We start from the raw sequence: 19,040 nt of genomic DNA on the forward strand, positions 1-19,040 counted from the left end.
GTGGGGGAAAAGGGGCCCTGTTGCTGCCAAGGAATGAACCTGCGGGACTGTCGGCATATTCACACCGACACGTAATAACGCGGCTCCCGGCGTCGCCCTGCAACCCGATCTCGAGCTTCTCCAATTGTTTTATATTTACACGGCGCCGCAGAAGGGCGCTTTAAAAACCTCCGCTCCCCTCCTGCCCGACCTATTTGCTCTCCCAGGCGGCAACTGCAGCTGGGCCGGGCCTTCACCCCGCTCCCTCCCTTCGCCAATCCCAGGGCTAAAGCGCGGCCTGGCGAAGGAGCAGCCCGGCCCTCCGCCTCGCCCGAGAGGGCCGCCCTCATCTCGGCAAGCTGCGAAGGAGCCGGGAGAGCGCGGCGGCCTCCTCTCTTGGGAAGCCGCTCGTTTCGCTCCGAGGCCGGAGAGGCGCCAAGGGAGAATTTCCTCAGGAGGAAAGTTGTGCTCGTGTGAATGCGCGAGTTCCGGGGAGGGAAGGAGAGAGACGGGGCAAGGGACTGAGGCGGCCAAGCAGTCGGCGGAGGCAAGCGTGAGGAAGCGGTGTTTTGCTTATTTATTGACTATATTTGCACTGCTGACAGGACGAGGCGGGTGGCAAGCTGAGCCGCCTTCGCAGCTTCTCCCCCAGTGGCTGGCGGCGTATTAGCCCGGGGGGTTGAAGCCGGCCAGGTCCGCCAAGGGCGGCCTGCAGCGCCCGGGAGGCGATGCTGGGAGAGAGCCCGGCGGTTTCCTCAGGATCCGGCGGCGGCGGGGCCTTCTGTCACGTGACGCCCAGGCCGCCCCTGAGGAGAACCGCCTCTCAAGATGGCGGCGGCGGCGGCAGCGGCATCGCCTCCACTCCCCTCAGCAGTTCCACTCCTTATTCCCGCCCGGCCGGGAGGAAGCCGCCGCGGCGGGGAGTGACTTTCTCCGAGGAGGTGCTGGAGCACCCGGCCACGCCGGCGAGGAGGCTGCGGAGGAGGAGGATGAGGGGAGCGGAGGACGACGACGACGAGCAGGAGGAGGACGAAGGGGAGCCGAGCGAGGAAGCGACCCTCGCCGCGCCCTACGGCCTCCGCTCGGCCGGGAGGCGCCACCCGCCGACGCCGTTCAGGAGGCCCGAGAGGGCGGAGGACCGGCAGGCCCCGCGAGAAGCCGCCTCCTCGGAAGGTGAGTGGGCAGCGGCGGGGGCGAGCCTGTCTGGCTCCCTTGGGTTTGGTATAATAATAATAATAATAATAATAATAATAATAATAATAAATAATTTATTTATATCCCGCCCATCTGACTGAGTTTCCCCGGCCACTCTGGGCGGCTTCCAATCAAGTGTTAAAAATAGTACAGCATTAAATATTAAAAACTTCCCTAAACAGGGCTGCCTTCAGGTGTCTTTTAAAGATAGGATAGCTGCTTATTTCCTTCACATCTGAAGGGAGGGCGTTCCACAGGGCGGGCGCCACCACCGAGAAGGCCCTCTGCCTGGTTCCCTGTAACCTGGCTTCTTGCAGTGAGGGAACCACCAGAAGGCCCTCGGAGCTGGACCTCAGTGTCCGGGCTGAACAGTTGGGGTGGAGATGCTCCTTCAGGTATACAGGACCGAAGCAATCCTTCCTCCCCCAGCCGACGGTGGGAATACAGCGCCCATCATCCGTGACCTGTTGGTTAGGGGTGATGGGTTGTGTAGTCCAGGAACCTCTCCAGGGGCGGGATGCTCATGGTTGAAGAAGGCTGTTTTCAGGGTGGTGCAGGTGGTTTCCCTACACACATGGGCAAAGCCAAGGGGGCAAAACATTGGGAAGATTCACATGGGACTTTGCCCTTGCGCAGGGTGCCATATTACGAAAGGGTACCTGAAGTCTGCCTCTGCTGGATTGGAAGTCCAGTGGTTGGTGGCATCTCACGGAGGCCCCCTGATGGAGTTTTTTTCCAGAGAATTCCCAATCAAATTATATCTTTGGGCTGCAAACCCTATATATGCTTATTTAGGAGTAAGTCCCATTGAACTTGGTTGGGCTTACTGTTGAGAAGGCACAGTCAATTTCACAAGCTGCAACAATTCTTAACTTAGGTTTCTGTTTCCTTTTCCTCATTTTCATCTATTTTGAATGCACAGAAGGAAAGAATTGCGTAAACAATAAGTGACTAAGAAAAATGGTACGTGAGGGATGTCATGGCATGTAAATGGTTACTTTTTGCCTTTAGCTTAAACAGTCATACCTTGGGTTACAGACGCTTCAGGTTGCGTTTTTGGGGGTTTTGGCAGTTGCGCATGCGCAGAAGCGACAAATTGCAGCAGGCGCAGGTGCGCCGCTGCAGGTTGTGAACGTGCATCCCGCATGGAGCATGTTCGCAACCCGATCGTCCACTGTATATTGTTACTTTCTAGGAATGCAGGTTTTGGTGTCTTCGGGTGTCTTCCCGTGTAAGAGTCGGGGTGTCTGTGCGACGTTTCGACGAGGTCTCACTCGTCAATATGTCTTCTCAAAGTAAGTCATAGGCCCAGTTGCATATCATTGTAAAACAGTTCAGTGGTACCTCTGGATGCAAACAGGATCCGTTCTGGAGCCCCGTTTACATCCAGGAGCGAACGCAACCCATGCCCACGTGGGTTGCGATTCACTGCTTTTGCGCATGTGCATGACGTCATTTTGACCGTCTGCGCATGCATGAGTGGTAAAACCCGAAAGTAATGGAGCGTGTTACTTCCTGGTCACCGCAGCACGCAACCCGAAAATACATATCCCGAAGCAACTTCAACCCAAGGTATGACTGTAGTTAACTCTTATCAGACAATGTTGCTTAATTGACATAATTATTGAAACCATTTTAATCAGATTCTGTCAATTCTTCTATGCCCCAAACATGGGGACTTTACTTGTCACATAAGCATATTTTTCTAGCAAATAATGTTTTAATGATTCTGTGATCATTTGGCAGGGGGGGAAATTGGCTAACCAGTAGTAGATATTTGGAGCATTTCTTGATCACATCTTCAAAAATCTGCCTTGCTTACCTATATTTAATGTTATGTCTTAGTGACAGGTGTATAAAACCTGTGAAGGCCAAATATTCAGTCTCTATTTCAGAGTCCTTAGGAGCTCATGGGTTGCATGTTCTACTTGTGCTCTTAAATTGATGCCTTTTCTCCGTAATTGAGGGATATGAGTGGCTGCAGTAGCTATTTGATTACTGAATTCTTTGCATTTCTACTTTGCTTCCTTTGGTAGGGAGTAAAAACATCTTGGGAATTGCAGATGACTCTGAGCTTGTTCGACCAGCTCTTAGAAGAAGTCCAAGGACAGGTAAAATGCCTACATCAGTCTTGAACAAAGTTGTGTTGCTCTATATTACTTGGATGTAATATGTACAGTGCTTACATGTACATATTCATGGAAATTCAGAAATCTGACTAGATTCAACTGATTCTGACTCTGGCTGTTCAGATTCATACAGTTTTATACAGCCTGTTTGCTGCTGCGTTTGCATGAGTCTGGAAACAAGCGTGGTTCCTTGTTGCATCTGAACTGAGAAACTATGGTTAGGATATGCTTCCAAGCAAGCCAGGATTTGGAAGTCATCTGTAAACAAATTGCTTCATATTTTTGCATGTCTGGAAATTGTTGGCTCCTTATTCAGATGCAATGGGAAGCTATGGTCAACTGCAGCTTGTTGCCCCGTTTCCACAAAGAGTGGGATAATGTGGGGTCAAAAAGGCTGTGTGCAGGTAAACAAAGCTCATGTATATCCTGGTTTATTATACCAGGATTTGATTGTCCAAACATATCCTCTGTAACAGATACCCAGCTCCTAATTTTTGTTCCTTTATTTATACCAATAAAATAAAGGAACAAAATATAACTTTGCATTTCCAAGAATTGTGGAAGCTAGAGCTGAAGTAAATGTATTTTCCCTTGTAGCATTATTTGAAATCTCACTTCACAAATTGACCAGCTTTCTTTTTTTTACTTCTTATTATATTGATTACTAATGAATAATTTCTTGTCTTAGCAGGGCTTTCCTATGACCAAGCCAGAGACTCTACAAGAAATAAATCAGGTTGGATCACTTTGCTTTTGAATTTCAGAAAGGCAGCCATTATAATCTGGGACTTACGGCACACTAAAGCATATTGTGGCATATGCTTTTTGTGCGCCAGAGCCCAAATTAATAGATGCATGAAGTGCTATCCCTATAGGGAGGTACATTCATGTCCACACATACACATGGGTATGAAGGAATAATCTAACTGGTGGGACCCAGAGGTTTGTGAAATGCAGTAGTCTGTGGTGTTGCCTACACAGAACTCAAATTTATTTATACCTCACCCTTTGTTATAAAACATTTCCAGGTATATTGCAAGAAGGTAGTAAACACCAGTGTGGTGTAGTGGTTAAGAGCGGTAGTCTCATAATCTGGGGAACCGGGGTCGCGTCTCCTCTCCTCCACATGCAGCTGCTGGGTGACCTTGGGCCAGTCACACTTCTCTGAAGTCTCTCAGCCCCACTCACCTCACAGAGTGTTTGTTGTGGGGGAGGAAGGGAAAGGAGATTGTTAGCCGCTTTGAGACTCCTGAAGGGGAGTGAAAAGCGGGATATCAAATCCAAACTCTTCTCCTCTTCTTCTTCTAAACTAAAGAAAATAGCAATTATTCAACAGATTTCTAATGCTACCATTTTATCAAAGATTAAAATTGCAGGCAAATTAAAAGGTCATTGCCTAGATCCATGATGACAATAAATTAGGAACTGTAAGAGCTTCTCTTAATTGAGGAGCTACCTGTTTCATTTGAGATGGTGACAGCACTATTGATATTTTTATCAGCATGTTCATGTTGGAGGATGGGCTTCTTACAGGGGGGATTTAATTATTTATTAGTCATTACTGTTAGAGTAGACTTACAGTGATTCTGTCCCAATATGTTGTAGCCCAACACATGTAGCAGGTCACACTTTGGATCTAGTGTTATCAATTAAACTGGAAGGTGGTCTAAATGGGATATTTAGCTAAAATCCCATGTTATAACGAGACAGCTACCTGTTGAGGCTTAAGATTGTATGTAGTGTGTGTTCTTTTCTGCAAGGGTAGTACAGTGGCACTTTGGTACTCGAACGGCTTGGCTCCTGAACAAATCAGCTCCCGAATGCCGCAAACCCAGAAGTAAATGTTCTGGCTTGTGAACGTTTTTTCAGAAGCCTAGAGTCCAACATGGCTTCCACAGCTTCTGATTGAGTGCAGGAAGCTCCTGCAGCCAATCGGAAGCCGCACCTTGGTTTTTGAAGCTTTTCAGTAGTCAAACGTACTCCCAGAATGGATTACGTTCGAGAACCAAGGTACCACTGTAAACCTATCCCTATGGTCTTCTGGAATCTAATGGATTTCTGCATGTTCTTGGAGCTCCAGGTGGTTCTTTCAATACTTTGGTCACTTTGTGAAACGTGGAAATGACCAGAACAATTGACAATTAAACAGTTGTTCCTGAGCATCCACTCCCGTGCTGTTGAACTGGCTAGACTGCTAATATGGACCACCTATATTGAAGCAACTCTGCAAACTTCTAGGAAGTGTCTGAACTCAATTCAGTGTGGTGCTCTTTGTGTGCGTATTTCTTAAAATTAACTTCGTTCTTGAAATATGCATTTAGTCCAAAGTAACTACTCATCTTAATGAATTAGTTGAAGCACATGGCTGACCAAACCTAAATCTAAAGATGGGGCTGTAAGTAAATATGGGATTAAATAGTTTTATTGCTTTAGGCTCTGATTCAACATTTGTATCTTTTCAGAACATGAAGCAACTGAAGTGGAGAGTGAAAACAGACCTGAAATCTGGCATGATAATTTTCAGTCAGCTAGCAGATTCATAGAAGGTAGCAGTTGCCTGTTTTCCTATTCCTGGCAGGGTGTCAGTTTGTTATGTGGTGCAGGATCTTTTTGTATTTTATCCACTGCGGTTTTCCAGAAATTTAGGCAGCTCATAATATAGAGCTATAATCTGTGAGGAATTCATTGCGGCACCCATAGATTGAATTGTGCATATCCAAAAGCGGTTGTGTGCATTACCTGAAACTCTGGTTGGATCAGAGCCTGTCCATGCAGTTTGACATGCAATATAGTGATAAAACATAAAATGACTCTTGATGCCAAACGCCGGTATCATCCACATTCTGTTCTCACAGTGGCACCAACCAAATACCAACAAGAAACCTGCAGGCAGAACAAAGCACAATAGCACTTCCCAGCTCATATCCCCCAGCATTTGGAGGCATGTTGCTTCTGATCCTGGAAGTGGTATACAGCCATCATGACCAGTTGCTATTTAGTCTAGTTCTCCATGAATTTGCCTAATATTTCTAAAGCTGTACAGGTTGGTGACCATCACTACAAATTCCACAGTTTAACTATGTGCTGTGTGAAGTAATTCCTTTTAGCTGTCTAGTATCGTGAGAGAGAAAAGCTTATCTCTATTCATTTTTTCCACATCATGCCTAGTTTTATCATATCGTATCATATTCCCCTCCTGCTTTTTTTCTAAACTAAAAATCCCTAAACATTGTACACTTTTCTCAAAAACGAGTAGGTCCATCCCCTTGATCATTTTGGTGGCCCTTTTCTGGATCCCCCCCCCCAATCTCTACAATTTTTTGAGGTGCAGTTACCATAACTGTTCATAGTATTCCAAGCACACCAAATCAGTTCCAGCAAGTGGAGACCAAATCTGTGGCTTGGGATTTTTTGCCCCACTGTGCATCACTTTGCATGTGCTTACATTGACACTTTGCATTGCCATTTTAATTCCCATTTCCCCAAGTTTACTTCCTTTTGAAACTCCTTGCTATTATTTTTTTGTTCTTACCATTCTGAACAATTTGGTGAAATCAGAAAACTTTGTAAGCTGCTAACCCTTAACCTACAGAGATTCTTACCTCACCTGTCTGCTTAACTTTCTGATTGAACTATCGTCTGGGGCTCCCTGTGCCCCTAGAGCTGGGTTTCCTTGCAAGCTTGTCTTACTCTTATATCCCTAGCTAGCTTTCTCCATCTAGGGCTCCTTTTGCAGTCTTAGGATTGTGTTGGTTCCTTGTATCACTAATGTGATGCCGTATTTTTTTCTTGCATCCTCTTTTTTAGATGCACATTATTTTGTTCAGAAACCACAAGGACTTAATCAGAAGACAAAGTTAAGAGCGAGAACGCAAGGTTTGTATGGAACTTCAGTTTTTGTGTGTGGGTATTTTGCCTGCTTTTATTTTAAAACTTTCATGTTTATAGCTGTAGGTTAAATGTGTGTTCATTCCGCATTACATGATTATAGAACACTGACAGGATGATATGCTAGATTTAGTTCTGGGTTGGAAAGTAAAAGAGGAGAGATTTAAGACATTGGTTTGGCAGTGGTATATAATGAAATAAATGCAGACAGACAGACCTTGTTAGTCTGAAACATTGGGTTGTATCCAATGAAGTTATCCTGTTTGTGCAAGGATTTCCACTTGCACAGTGGAACTTCGTTGTGCTCCCCTCTCCCCAAATGCCCCCATGTGGCTCTGGAAGGTGGAGGAATCCCATAGAACAGATTTGAGTGCAGGAGAGTCAGGGAAAGTTCTGTTGCACATGTGGAAATCCTTGCCCAAACAGGATGACTTTATTGGACATAGCCTGTGGTTGAATAAGAGGATTTCCCTGCGTTCTTCTAAACAGATGCATTTTTGTTGAAAGTGTATCTAAATGTGAGGTCTGAATTCATAAGCATATAATGTTCATATTGTCCTAGGTAGGTGTGATAAGTGTGAAATGTTCCAGTACTATGTTTTGGCAGCAGTGCATGGAATTGGCATTAAACCCAATATATTTCTCTTGAAATATATGCCCCACTTGATACCTGTTGTCCCAAACCTATTCCCTTCATGTATTCCCCCTTGCATAGATATTTTCACTAAAATAAGCAAGTGTAATGAGGTTTATGTAAGGAAGACTCTAAGCTCTGTTGAAGGCTTTGGACACGGAAACAGAAATATTAGGTCCTATCAGGAGATCTTTTTTCAATTTTTTCTGTGGGGAAAAAATGGAAATCTAGGGGTAAACTGGGGGGGGGGGGAAACCTTGAACTTTTATTTTTGAATAATTAATGAAATGCTTTTTAAGGCAGGGTTTTAAGATAATGTGTTGACCATAGTTCACTTTCTCAAAATGGGTCCCAGTAACTTGTTCAGGTAGTGGTAGCCTTCTGTCATCATGACAAGCTATGTTTTAAGTGTCACAGATGAGTTGTATTTGTATTGAGCCTCTGGCTCACAACAAATACAAAAACTACAAATACAAAAACAACGGTAGGCTTAGTGTTAACTAAACTTTCTGATTTGGACAGCACAGGGAGCTGAACTTAACAAAAAGTGGAAACAATGTTCCTCAAACCGTCCTCTACCTGAATGCATAGCTAGCCGTAGGCATTTCTGACAAAAGAGCCATGACATACAGTCCAAACATGGCTATTGTATTGGGTAATTACTAATACTGCTTGGCTAAATACTTTCAAAGACTTGCAAACAGTTTGAAGATGGATAATTGTTTGTAGTATGTACCACCTTGCCACTGTTTCCTCAAAGTGATGCAGGGTGTGTGTTTTTGTTTCATCTTTTTCGATAATGTTGACTGGAATGGAGTCTGTTTTTTTTTACCCAAATAATAATACTTGCTTTTGTTTATTGTAATGCTTCCTGTTTTTCCAACTGGCAAAAATATATACATTTAGTACAGTATTTTAAAGATGGAACAGAGAAAGCTGTTGCATTTGTAACAATTTGAACAAAATGTAGATACTTAAATTGTGCTATACACTATAAACTAAGGCATTTATACTCTGCTACATTTATTATGTAATAAGTTATACAGAATATGTTTTATAGCCTTAAAACAGCAAAGCAAATTTACAACTGAGAAAAATGCATGTTTGGGTTTTCCGGAAATTATAAATATTATAGCTACTTGGATTCAAATATGAATTCCTGTTGTGCTGTTCTCCTGTTGCCTTATGAGTATGATGAGAATATTCCTCTTTCTGTAGGAAGACAATTTGGATCATGAAGTTTATGGAATTTATTTATTTATTGAATTTTATTTGAAAATAATTGGATTGGTTTGCACTTAAATCTCGTGTCTTTGGTTTGTATTCTAGCCCATGTGCCAAAGAAACAACCACCTGCTGCTCCGAAAAGTAAGGTATTTTCCTCTTTCAGACTATGTGTAGTTGTTGTGGTGTCTGTTCGTACCACCGATAAAATCTAGTTTTTTTTTACTGAAATGTGTTTGACAACCTTGCACCTCTGTAATTATGTAGAATCTAGAATCTGTAATTATGTAGAATCTAGAATCTAGGCTTTTAATTGGGTGGGGAACTATTTTGCCTCAATGGGCTAGATCTTTCTCCACTGCACAGGCCAACTTTGATGGTGGGAAATGCTTGACATGTTGGGATGTTCTGCCCATGTGTCAAAATTCTGTTGTTTAGCGCTTGGGTACTACAGTTCAAGGGGCTTTTCTAGTCTTATGCTGGGCATAATAATAATAATAATAATAATAATAATTAAAAAATAATAATTAAAAAATGTTATTTATATCCCGCCCTCCCGAGGCGGAGCCGGGCTCTAAGGTTGGCAAAATTGCTTTCTGCAGGGATTGGTTGTGCAGTTAGATTTCTCATAGGGAACTTGGTTACACAACCAATTCATCATGCTTGAACACTCTTTCCATCAAAGGAAGAGCAGTTTCTTCAACTTTGCTTCCTGCAGAGTTGTTCGAGGAGAAAAACACGTACAATAGGTATTTTCCTTTTGAATGAGGAGGGAATAGCCTTAAAAGATCTTAAAACATACCTTCTTGTTCCTTGTGGTGTAAAAACACTACCAGCTGAGCATTATTTCTGGTGATCTATTTCTGTTGTGATGGAATAGGGAAGAGCTATAGCTCAGTGATAGAGTACACATGCAAAAGGCCCCATGTTCAGTCCACAACAATTTCAGATAGGACTAGGAAAGATTCCTGTCTGAGACATTGGAGAGATTATGGCAGGTGGGGATAAACTACACATTACATTGAATGCGAATTTGTGCAGTTGCACCTTTTTTAAAGAAAAAAATGCAGACATGGGGTCTCACTACAGGTGGGGTCAATTGTTATTGGGCTGCACCTGTTAAGAGGATATGTTACCCTTTTCCCTCCCTAAGTCATATTTAGGAGGAAGTCTCCCCCCACCCCTGCAACTATGAGGCAGATCCCACTTGGCTATGAACAGGAGGTTGTTTCCATCTAGCAATCTTATCTGCAGATGGTCACAATCCACAAGTTGGTTGGTGAGAATATTTCACTCACTTTAGCAGACAAATCTATTGGTTGAGACTGGAGAATTTTTACTTAAAGATGTATTTTTTCCAGCAGAAACAAGCTTGCAATGAACAATAACGGAGAAGCCATAAATACTGCCAAATACTGACTTTAAGAATGCCCGCTTGTGCCATGTGTGAGATTTTCAGTCCCAGTATTTCATTTATGAACATTTTTCAAAAAGCAAGCTTTAATTTGAACTTGTTAAAGTTAACACTTTGCTTTTTGCTGTTTTTCTGGGGAAGTCCAATTCTTTTGAATTGTCAGTAGTGTGCCTTCCAATCTGCCTGAAATGGTGATGAAATCAGCCAGAATAATAAAAGCAACTTCTAAAATGAAACTCAGATGTATGTATTTTTTTCTCATCCTTTGTTTTGTGTATATGTGTGCACTAGGTTCTAAACAGTCTAATCGGGGACACGCATTTGCATGGATTCTGCCACTTATAGTAGTAGTAGTAGTAGTAGTTTGCCTTGCTGCTGGTGGATGGTATGCGCTTCAGGATTCATCACACCGTAGTTTGGAAAATAACCTGCGAACTGAAGCCCTGAAAGCATTTCAGAAACAAATGAGAGATCTCATGAGCAGCTACCCAAGTCAAGACAAAAGGTTGTGGAAGGGAATCCAAGTCATCTTGGAGAAACGCCTCAACTCTTCTCAACCGTTTTTGCAACCAGCTGTTTTATTGTTCACTGCTGCAAAAGAAGCTGAAGGTGCCCTGAAATGTTTAAGCAACCAGCTTGCTGATGCTTTCTCATCCTCGCAGCGCGCTTCTACAATAAAAATTGATGGGGCCAGCAAAGCCACTCTAGACAGTGATGATGTCAAACTCCTTGTGGACGAAGAGTTGAGTTCTGGGTTCAAGGGAGGCAGGAAGGTGGCAGTCGTGCATCGATTTGAGTCGCTGCCTGCTGGTTCCACCCTGATATTTTACAAGTACTGTGACCATGAGAATGCAGCATTTAAGGATGTTGCCCTACTTTTAACTGTTCTTCTGGATGAGGAAACTCTAAGAAAGGACCTTAGCCCACTGCAAGTTGAGGAGAAAGTGAGGGACTTCCTCTGGGCTAAATTTACCAACTCAGACATGCCAGGTTCCTATAAGCACATGGACACAGACAAACTGAGTGGGCTGTGGAGCCGCATATCCCACCTGGTCTTACCTGTGTGGCCTGAAAATGTCCTTCCTCAGGAAAACTGTTTGCAGGTGAAATAATATTTTTGTAAGAGAGAATGAAAACAATACAGCATGTACATCTATTAATGGCTGGATAGGGTTTGTATTTCCAGCTTGGTAATCAGAACTGACTCTTTTCGGTGTGTGCTTCAAAATTTTAAATCTGATTTATTCCTTTCCAAATAAGCTGGAAATTCACATATTAAGAACTTGTAGAGCATAACATAGTTCTGTTTATGTGACACTCCTGTAATTCTTAGAGTTCAGGACCTTGCATCTCAAAAGAATATGGATTGCTAGAACTACTTAACAATTTGAAGTCCTTTCAGAGAATACTGCAAATGGGAACAACAAGTTAATGAATAGTAATAAGCACATGGTTCTGTCTTCTTTGTACTTGAAGTGTATTAGAATAAAATGCAAACTCAAAGGTGTCACTAATACTTCGTATATCCAGTATCAACTCTTGTCATCCATTTACCAAAATCTCGGATGGACTAACTATCCTATAATTGCAGGCTCTGGGAGTTTGCTTTAGCCACATCCTGTTTTTGGGTTTGATTGACATAATGATGCAATTCAAATTTCTAGTCAGGAGTGGCAGGCCTTCACATACAAACACAAATGCCCTGTCCAGATTCTAACTTTGGGATTGTCTTCACAGTGCCAGTATTTTTAATCCAGAACTACAAGGCTTGTCAGTCTCTGTTGATCCGCTGCCAGACTGACCAATATGAATTTCTTTTTGCATATGGGAGTCCCAGGTGGACAAGATGCAGCCTTTGTAAACACACATTTTTGCACTTGTCCCAAAAGGAGTGAAGGAATCACTGATATAGATTAACCCATAGTTCAATCAAGATTTTTAAAAGTGTTGTACTGGTGTGCTTCAAGGTCCTTCCTTTCTCAAAATAATTCACTCTTCTGAAACTTATGAATATTAAATATGAAATATTATTTTAGATAAGCACAGGTTTTAATGGTGCCTTTGCGCTGGGCAGAACTTATTTATTGCAGAAATGAAGACTAAAGTCCCAGTCCCCCCCAGGTTTGGATTCCTGCCCTGCAGGAAGATGGAACTTTCCATGTAAAATTTGAATCTGACAACTGGTAAAGTGTGACAGCCCACATATTTTGAATGCTTCATTCCAGACAGCCTTCAGTTTATGTCAGGCTATACATCTTAATTGTATATGAATGTATGTACTTGAATGTAAATGGTAATGTGCAAACCTCAGGACTTTGATACTTACTGATTCTTATGTAATTGAGCCACTTGGATTTTACTGTGTTTGAGAAACTTGCAAAACCTGCATTTTCGAAATATGTTCTCAGCACAATTGTCGTCCTTGCTTTTTGAATATTCACCAGAATGCCATTCTTTGTCCCCAAGTGTATCTACAGTAAGTGGATTTTAACCGCGGAAACTATGGCCGCCTCTGGGAGTGCTAGAAAAGCCCCGGCCATGTTCTGTAGAATGTTTTTTCTTTATTTGGGAGCTTTGCACATGATGCAGCTACACATTCCTTCCTGACTCAAGGTCAGAAATCCTTTAGTGGCTTATATTAAAACTGGCTGTCATACCTTTGAAGTGAAGATTCCTGGGGCCTAACACTGAATACACCTTTTTCGAGTGTGGAGCACAAGCGGCAGCCAGAGCACATGGAAATGTTTATGTATACATGAAGGTCTTAAGAAAATATTTTCCTGTAAAGTGGTTTATAAAGTGTAGGCATTAGGGTCTTGAAGTTTTCTAGGCCAGGAACTCATAACTCGTAGAGCTCAGGTCACCAGCACCTCCCAAAAGGCCATTTGCTGTGGGAGGTATGCCCTTCTGAGCAATGGTGTTGGGAAGCTGCTACAGGAACAGGGATTTGCTCAGAATTGGGTAGAGGTTCACCTTTGTACCATTCCCCTAACAGTGTCTCACCCCCCCATCCCATATTATTCAGAAGGGCCCAGTCCTCCAGAAAGGGGAAATCTCCCTTCCATTTACTTGTTAACCTGGGATCTAGTTGCACGTATATAGTTATGCCTAAATAATTTTAAAACATGTAAATTCCTATTTGTTGACTACTCAGCTGTTTCTTAGTGCTACTCTAATAATATAAGAGATTCCATACATCCTGCCAGCACAATTATTAAATGAACGAGTGGACAGAAAATCTTTATGAGGAGTGGCTATAACAGTTGTCTTCTCTATTAAGTGTATGCTGAACATTTCGTGTAGGACTTTTTGGTAGTGGCTCCTGGAGCGTCAATACTACTTTGCACTGTTCATGAACTGAGCTTCCTAACAATCAGCAAATCAACTCTGTGTTCATTGGATGCTTCTGAAATACAATAGCTTTTAATTCCTGGAGATCAACCGATGGGACAGATAAATATACTGTAGTATAAACTTACTGCCATATATTGCTGCTCAGCTTTTCAATACTATAGTATTTATTTTCAATATCCTTTTGAAAAAAGATTGTTTCTCTGTTGTGTTTTTTAAGAATTAATTGTACACATGATCAACATATAGAAACAGACATTAATTTGATAGCTTTTGGCTGTGTTACAGAAGGGCAGTATCAATAAAAGTAGTGATTCCAAATCTGGGATGGAGTTATATTAATGCTCTGCTTTATTAAGATCCATTTACAGCACCACAGCTCAAAGAAGTAGCGTTAAAACTAGAGCTGGAGACAGCTAAGAGGAATAGAAAGTTTGCCTTGTAAAAGGAAGAATGTACACAAGTTATTTTTGGCACCAGTTTTCATTTCGCAGCTTCCTCTGGTTCTATCCAATTTCAAACCACGATAGTAGAATATGGATTTTTCTGAGTGTGGCCAATTCTCATCCCGGCCTCAACAGGTGGAGGCAGCCCTTCCCAAAATACCATCAGGCTTCCTTTTAACGCCGTTCATGGATCATCTTTGGTTTCAGTTGCAACACCCAGCTGCCACTTTCTATTTTTAGGAGGGGTGTGCAAGAGCCCCGTGGAGTGGAAAACTTTCCATCGCCCCTGTTTTACAGTCACAATAATCTGACTGATGTAAAATGATAGCAGGCTTCTTTACATACAGCCCTCCTCTCTTTCACTGCCAGCATTTAGATTGCCCAGCTACGATTTACTTGCTTTGTGAACTTGGTAGGAGTTCACCCGAAACAGCTTTAAAATGCAAGTTCTCTTGGTTCTTCCCTTACTTGCCATCTGTGCTTGTTTCCAGCAGGTAAAAGCTTTGTTGCGTTTCTTAAAATGCTAATTATTTTCTCAAAAAGGGTCACGTTAAAAATGGAATATGACTTTCCCACAAAGGAGCAGGGTTGTCTTGTGTCTTCTCCTGCTGCAGGACTGTAGGTTTAATGGGGAAACACTGAATGAAGCAAAATCTGTGGCACGTGGACTGTGTATTTCTTTTGGTTTCACTCACTAGTAAAGCAAAAGCAAATCTTGAGTGGATTTTTAAAAACTATTTAGAGGGGGGAAGTGGAAATCACTGTGAGTAGGGAATTATGGTGATTACCCCCCACCCCAAAGGTACATTTCTGAAAATTATTTATAGAAACTGGCTTGTAGTTTATCAGCATAACTAATAAATTAAAAAAGCCATGCACATGCAATGTTCAAAACTGTAATGGTGCCCTATTAATCTTATTTAAAGTAGCCTTTTGCAGGAATTGGAATCTGAGTAATCAGCCTTTGCCAGTGATTTTGTATTGGGGTGTGTGCTTACAAGTGCCCTTTTTGCATGTGTGCACCACTTTTATCTCCTTTTTTTAAAAAGGATTTATTCTGTACTAAGATATAGGATGTAGACTGCAGGGGAAATCTTGTGTACTTTGGCTGCATTTATACCCTTGGCTGCTTTTGTGAACTTCTATGGAAATCAATGGGAAGGATTTATGCTTGTGTAGATCAATATTACTAGTAGATAGCATACTGACTAAACCATGGCTTAGTTTTCATGATAGTGCCTCTGTCTTTTTGTTGGATACTCTCCCTCATGTATTTGTTTGGGAAATGAGTTTGTGGTTATGTTTGAATCAGGAATATAACGGCCTACTGCTAACAGTCATTTAGAATTCTAACTACAGTTTGAAGTGCATTTCCCGTCCGGCATCGGAGGGAAGGTATGGTTTATGCTTACTCTAGCCTGTGTACTTTGACTTTCATAGCAAACTATGGTTTGCTTAACCTCCAAAGGGAGGAAGTTGGAACATGCAAGGGGAAGAGGCATGGTTGGGGTAGTGAAGGAATGGTCCGATCAAAGCAAGTATGGGCTGGCTCTGCCATTACTAGGCAGAGTGAAGTGGCAGCTTTAGGTGTTTGATTTCAGGCAGGGTAGCAAATTCTTCTTTATATTTTCTAATTTGTTGCATTTTTACTACCAAGGAAGGGGGAAAGTGCCTCCTGCAATTTCTGCCTTAGCTTCAAAAATGACTGTCAGGCTGTTCCCTTTGCAGTACTGTACGTGGTCCAGTTACAACCATGCTTACATGTATGCAAGTCTGACGAATGTCACTGGGTCTTTAGTAATCTCAAGGTGTTGCTTAGAAGTGCAAATATTTTGCAGTCACAATAATTGACTTATATAAAATGATAGCAGGCTTCTTTACATACAGTCCTCTCTTTCCCTGCCAGCATTTAGATTGCCCAGCTATGATTTACTTGCTTTGTGAACTTGGTAGGAGATCACTGAAACAGCTTTAAAATGCAAGTTCTCTTGGTTCTTCCTTTACTTACCATCTGTGCTTGTTTCTAGCAGGTAAAAGCTTTGTTGCGTTTCTTAAAATGCTAATTATTTTCTCAAAAAGGGTCACGTTAAAAATGGAATATGACTTTCCCACAAAGGAGCAGGGTTGTCTTGTGTCTTCTCCTGCTGCAGGACTGTAGGTTTAATGGGGAAACACTGAATGAAGCAAAATCTGTGGCACGTGGACTGTGTATTTCTTTTGGTTTCACTCACTAGTACAGTAAAGCAAAAGCAAATCTTGAGTGGGTTTTAAAAACTATTTAGAGGGGGGAAGTGGAAATCACTGTGAGTAGGGAATTATGGTGATTCCCCCCCACCCCAAAGGTACATTTCTGAAAATTACTTATAGAAACTGGCTTGTAGTTTATCAGCATAACTAATAAATTAAAAAAGCCATGCACATGCAATGTTCAAAACTGTAATGGTGCCCTATTAATCTTATTTAAAGTAGCCTTTTGCAGGAATTGGAATCTGAGTAATAAGCCTTTGCCAGTGATTTTGTATTGGGGTGTGTGCTTACAAGTGCCCTTTTTGCATGTGTGCATCACTTCTTTCTCATTTTTAGAAAAGAATCCATTCTGTAATGTAGACTCTGCAGGGGAAATCTTGTGTACTTTGGCTGCAATTAAACCCTTGGTTGCTTTTGTGAACTGGAAATCAATGGGAGGGATTTATGCTTGTGTAGATCAATATTACTAGTAGATAGCAGATTGATTAAACGTCCCTCTGTCTTGTTGGACCCCCCCCCATTTATTTACTTGGGGAATGAGTTTGTGGTTGTTTGAATCAGGGCTATAACAGCCTACTGCTAACAGTCATTTAGAATTCTAACTGCAGTTAGAAGTGCATTTCCCGTCTGGCATCGGAGGGAAGGTATGGTTTACGCTTACTCTAGCCTGTGTACTTTGACTTTCATAGCAAATTGGTTTCCTTAACCTCCAAATGGAGGAAGTTGGAACACGCAAGGGGAAGAGGCATAGTTGGGGTAGTCCAAGAATGGTCCGATCAAAGCAAGTATGGGCTGGCTCTGCCATTACAGTACTAGGCAGAGTGAAGTGGAAGCTTTAGGGATTTGATTTCTGGCAGCGTAGCAAATTCTTATTTATATTTTCTAATTTGTTGCATTTTTACTACCAAGGAAGGGGAAAAGTGCCTCCTGCAATTTCTGCTGCCTTGGCTGCAAAAATGGCTTGGCTTTGTATACTGGGAGTTTACTGCTTTTAAGAGTCAGCTGACAGCACCACAAGTGCTACCTTGTTTAGTTCTTTGCCACCTTGATAAATATGTCAGTTACTTGGAGAAGACAGTCATTCCTTCCCCTTAAGGAACCAGTGGTCTTACTGTGAGGTTCTTGATGCCTACATTTTACTATCACAGGAAGGCCGCTACTAACATTGTTACACTAATGTTTGAATGAGGCGTCTTGAACTCTTAAAAAAAGTTCCGACCCTGAGTAAGACCAGTTACAACCGTGCTGACGTGTATGCAAGTCTGGCAAATGTCACTGGATCTTTAGTAATCTCAAGGTGCTGCTTAGAAGTGCAAATACTTTTAGTTATTTCAGGCAGGTACCTGGGACCAGGTGCTATTATTGAACAGGCACGTCCAACTCCCGAGAGACTGCGATCTACTCCCAGTATAAAAAAATGCAGTTTTTTCATTGGAGGGAGGAGGACCGAGGGTGGGGTGGAAGGGAGGATCGCACAGAGTCGTTGAGTGGGGGGGGGAGGAGCGACCAGAGTTGTTTAGCTTTGAACGTGCCTGCTATAGGCTACCTGCCTCTTCCTTCTCTTCCCAACCGCCTCGCGAAGCCGGCGAAGTGGGCGGAGCCAGCCGCTCAACGTCCGGAGAAGGGCGTGGCGTGGCGGGCCGGAACCGCCGCCATGTTTAGAAGGTCTCTGCCGCTTCCCTCTCTCCCTCTTCCCCCCCCCCGCTTTCTGACATCTCGCGAGGCTTCCGGAGGTTGGCTCCCGCCCTGCCGCGCGCCTTCGCCGCCGCCGCCGCCGCCTCTCCTCCCCCCTCCCTGTGTGTCAGTTGCTGGCCGGTAATGGCGCCGGGCTGGCGGCGGCGCTGCCGCTGAAGCCGCCTCTGGGCCCGCCGCCGCCGCCGCCCCTCAGCGCCGCCCTGTTCCCGGAGGCTGACGAGATGAACCGGCTACCTCACCCGCCCCGCCGGGAAGCGGGTGGGAAGAACGGAGACGGCGGCAGAGCAGGTGAGGGGGGGAGGCGGCCTCCCGAGGGCCGTCCGGCCCGCCGGCCTCCACCCTGGGACTGGCCCGGAGGCCGAAGCGGGGCGCTGGGCTTTATGAAGGGGAGGGCGAGCGGGGCGGGGGTCCCTTCCTCGGCCGGGTGTGGGGGCCCCACTGTGGGGTCGGTGGGTGTTTTCTAGTAGCGGGGGGTTCCGCGGGCGAACCTCCCGCGCCCCGCTTCCCCTCTCCTCGCCGCCCTGTTTCTCTCTCTGAGGTTCGGCCAGGGCTGTCATTGCTGCTTCCTGGTTTAAAGGGACAAGTTCTCCCTTCGGGTTTCCTGTTGGCTGGCCCTGTTTTCAGAAGCGCTGCCCTTTAATTTCAGGGAGCCCGTCATAGATTGTTGTTACTACTACTACTACTGTTGTTGTTTGTTAGTTACGTGTCCCGGCCGTTGTGGGGAATTCAGTTGTGGGGAAACCCAGCCAGACGGGGGGGGATATAAATAACAAATTATTATTATTATTATTATTATTATTATTATTATTATTATTATTCAAAGTGCCTGCTGACGAACA

At 43.5% G+C, this 19,040-nt stretch overlaps 2 protein-coding genes and 1 long non-coding RNA gene across 11 annotated transcripts in view; 2 read left to right on the forward strand and 1 right to left on the reverse strand.

Moving 5' to 3' along the window:
• Window positions 1-429: 429 nt before the first annotated feature.
• LOC309535708 (uncharacterized protein) lies at window positions 430-11,976 on the forward strand. The gene is made up of 7 exons (XM_082229091.1): window positions 430-1,152; window positions 3,210-3,284; window positions 3,994-4,038; window positions 5,765-5,848; window positions 7,110-7,178; window positions 9,154-9,192; window positions 10,754-11,976. Exons 1-7 carry the CDS (start codon window positions 708-710, stop codon window positions 11,572-11,574), a joined length of 1,578 nt encoding a protein of 525 aa, XP_082085217.1. The 5' UTR covers window positions 430-707; the 3' UTR covers window positions 11,575-11,976.
• Window positions 11,977-14,137: 2,161 nt separating this feature from the next.
• CEP350 (centrosomal protein 350) overlaps window positions 14,138-19,040 on the forward strand; it is a 65,073-nt gene continuing 60,170 nt past the window's right edge. For 6 of the 9 annotated variants that reach the window (XM_082228977.1, XM_082228982.1, XM_082228983.1 and 3 more), the window contains exon 1: window positions 18,326-18,489. The gene's annotated coding sequence lies outside the window, so the exon portion shown is untranslated. Of the gene's footprint in view, window positions 14,754-18,324; window positions 18,490-19,040 lie in introns of those variants that run through there. The other 3 variants (XM_082228978.1, XM_082228979.1, XM_082228985.1) reach the window with 3 other exon arrangements.
• Window positions 14,142-17,477, reverse strand: LOC309535756. The gene is made up of 2 exons (XR_014221388.1): window positions 16,929-17,477; window positions 14,142-15,401 (listed from the first exon to the last, which is right to left on the reverse strand). It is a non-coding gene; the product is annotated as an uncharacterized lncRNA (long non-coding RNA).

This window comes from Podarcis vaucheri (assembly GCF_965113315.1).
Source record: "Podarcis vaucheri genome assembly, chromosome: 6".
Classification (NCBI taxonomy): domain Eukaryota; kingdom Metazoa; phylum Chordata; class Lepidosauria; order Squamata; family Lacertidae; genus Podarcis; species Podarcis vaucheri.

What these genes read in the sequence shown, in the direction of transcription:
- LOC309535708 (XM_082229091.1), top strand. Translation starts at nt 708, where the DNA reads ATGCTGGGAGAGAGCCCGGCGGTTTCCTCAGGATCCGGCGGCGGCGGG. An exon ending in AGAAGCCGCCTCCTCGGAAG is followed by an intron (nt 1,153 to 3,209) that starts GTGAGTGGGCAG and finishes TTCCTTTGGTAG; the next exon opens with GGAGTAAAAACATCTTGGGA. An exon ending in GTTAAGAGCGAGAACGCAAG is followed by an intron (nt 7,179 to 9,153) that starts GTTTGTATGGAA and finishes TTTGTATTCTAG; the next exon opens with CCCATGTGCCAAAGAAACAA.